The sequence below is a fragment of the Pistacia vera genome, unplaced genomic scaffold (assembly GCF_008641045.1).
Source record: "Pistacia vera cultivar Batoury unplaced genomic scaffold, PisVer_v2 Contig166, whole genome shotgun sequence".
NCBI classification, from domain to species: Eukaryota; Viridiplantae; Streptophyta; class Magnoliopsida; order Sapindales; family Anacardiaceae; genus Pistacia; species Pistacia vera.
Genome location: NW_022195747.1, coordinates 304,446 through 307,202, shown reverse-complemented (window position 1 = coordinate 307,202; position 2,757 = coordinate 304,446). Strand labels below are relative to the sequence as shown.

At 38.7% G+C, this 2,757-nt stretch overlaps 1 protein-coding gene across 1 annotated transcript; it reads right to left on the bottom strand.

Annotated features, from left to right (window-relative positions):
- Positions 1 to 283: 283 nt before the first annotated feature.
- Positions 284 to 1,439, bottom strand: LOC116125495 (UPF0496 protein At4g34320-like). Its single transcript, XM_031411207.1, is given in 1 exon segment — positions 284 to 1,439. A coding segment is annotated over 1 exon segment (1,107 nt). The 5' UTR covers positions 1,391 to 1,439.
- Positions 1,440 to 2,757: the final 1,318 nt, after the last annotated feature.

Here is a 2,757-nt window from a genome sequence, read left to right as displayed (position 1 = left end):
CTCTGAACTTGTTTTCGGTTGGTCGGGCTTTTCATCTGAGCGGTCGTAGAACCTTCTTAAGTTCTGACTACCCATGCTAACAAGACTCTGCGTCAACCCTACTTTTCCAGGCATAACAAAAACAAATAACGTAGCAGTCTTGCATTATTATTTTTTCTAGATTCAGGTATCTGTATCCAACATACAGTTTAAGAATCAATGAAATTCAGCATCTTCTTGTTATAATACAGCATATGGAAGTTAGAAATCTGTCCAGAGAGAAGAACACCACCTACCAGCAGATTCAATGGTTAGGATGCTTTATGATCCTCTGGAGAACCACAGTCCTCGCCCTCCGAATATCGCGGCTGCATGTATCAGCTTGCCCTCCCAGATCTTCAACATTCTTCATGAACACACCCAGCTTCTTCTTGATCTCCTCGATTCCAATCTTCACAGCTTCTTCCTCGATCACAAAGTCCACATTCTGCAGAAGAGCTTCAATCTCGATCTCTATTCGATCGATTAGAACCCGAATGTTGTCCAAGTCCTTGATAGCTATATAAGTACCCACTTGCATTGAAGTGATCACCTCCTTCTGTCCTTTCAATGCATTCTCATAGTTTTTCTACAGAGAATCAATCCATTTCCCCATTGAACCCAGAGGGATAGAACTAGCAGCTGCAAGCGCTGCTGCAACAGGCGGGGCAGCCATGGCGGCAGCCACGACTGAGCAAATCAACACAGTAGCAAAAGTAGCAGCAAATATTATACTCGAAACCTTCCTCCAAGAATGGATGTATTTCAGCTTCTTATCAAGCTTGTTCTTCCTCAATTGCAGTTTCTCGAGCATGGATATCTGTTGCTTATAAACAGACTGAAATATCTGGAAGAAATCTTCAGTGAAAGGATCCCCAGCAGCCTTGAAATTCTTCAATTCCTCAAGAGTCCTCACATACCTCTGCCCAGCTCCCATCTCGTTATTCTCCTCCTCGAATTGTTGCAGCGCCACCAGAATCAGCAACTGGCTATCCCGAGCGCGCTTCAAGCACTTCTCCAATGAAGTACAGAAATCCAGAGTCTGCAGGCTACTCTCGAAATACTCCTCGACCAGCTCGAACAACTCCTGACTCTTCCAGATATCTTTCTTACATTCCAAGATAACCTTAACCACCTCCTGGTTCATCTCCAGAAGACACTCAGTAACCTCCTTCAGAGAATCAAACGACAGAGCCCGAACTTCAACGCCAACGGCGAGAGTATTGATTACGTGACTGGTTCGCGCCTGCAAGGTGGTGTCGAAGGTCTGCAAGTCGGCGTCAAGACGGCAAGCGGCCTCATAGGAGATGAGTTCAGTTGTGAATTGGGAAGAAGAAGCTTCAGCGGGCTTCTTGCTCATATTGCCCCCCATAGCTTGGATCAAAAACAAAACCCAGATAGAGAGATAAGTGAGAAGAAGAAGAAGAAGACGAGAGAAAAGTTTGGGAAAGATTAGAGAAGCAAAATGGTTGATAAAAAGGGAAGGAAGAGAGATACAAGAGGTGAACGAAGAAGGAAGAAGCTTAAAGAGATTTAAAACCGCTAAGGGCCAAGAATTAATGTTGGAAATTCTCGAGATTCGAGAATAGCTTGCACGCATGAGAGAAATGGTGAAATGGGAAGGTATTTGTATATTTATATATATGGATGGACATGGTGGAAAACGCGGAAAGCAATATATTTCTTTCACTCTCTCTCTCTCTAGAATACCTCTTTTCTTTTGCAGTTTCAAAGGGCTAAGCAACTATCACCAAACCAAAACCACAAGCTGTAACTAGCCAGACAGAAAGAAAGAAACAACCTGAAAGTAATTTAATTTATTAGGTTAAATTTTATGAAAATATAAAATTTTGTAAAATTTTTTGATGTAGTTAATATCCTTAACAAGGATTTTAATACATAGAAAGATGGAATCTAATATATGTATATATATTTTGATGATCAAGGGTGTCCGGGCTAACTTACGTATACCTTAACTAACCCCTCGGGATCTTGAAGTTGACAGCCAAGTAAATCCCTTCAATGGTCATCTCTATTAGCAACTCAAGTGGATCAAACTCAAAACCTCTTGAGTAATACACTCAAGACTCCTAGTTGATCATTGGGTCATCCAATGGTGGTTAAATGGAATCTAATATTAGAAGTACACACTGAGACTACAAATTGATAAAAAATTAATTGCATCAATACATCTTAAATTAGGTTTTACTATCTGTTTGTAAATAAAATGTATGAAAATAATCTTTTTTTTTTTTTTTTTTTTTTCCCTTTGTGTTGTTAACATGATGTAGTATTGAAGAGGTTTTCGATTCTCTTTAGTTACTAATAGGAGTGGCCACTGAAAAGTTTATCGGTCATTAACTTTACAACTCTAGAAGATTATTTGAAGTACGTGTAAGCTAGTTTGGACATCTTCGATCATAATATATATGTTCTAAAGATACACGTTAAGATAACACATTGTTTAAATATACTTAGTGAAATGGTTACAAAATTGGAGAAAGTGATTTTACTTTTTTTATTTATTTATTTTGTTTTTTTTTTAACTATAAAAGTTTAGGGAGGTAAGGAAGTTGGAAGCTTGAGCTCCAAGAAGAGTGGTAATAACTAATAAAACAACAAAAGACAGCCGGAATTTTTTTTTCCAAATGACGATAATACCCTTATATGTGGTCAAGCCATATGCACTAATTTATTCCTAGTAGTCAATTAAATTAAGCTAATCCAACTTACCCATAA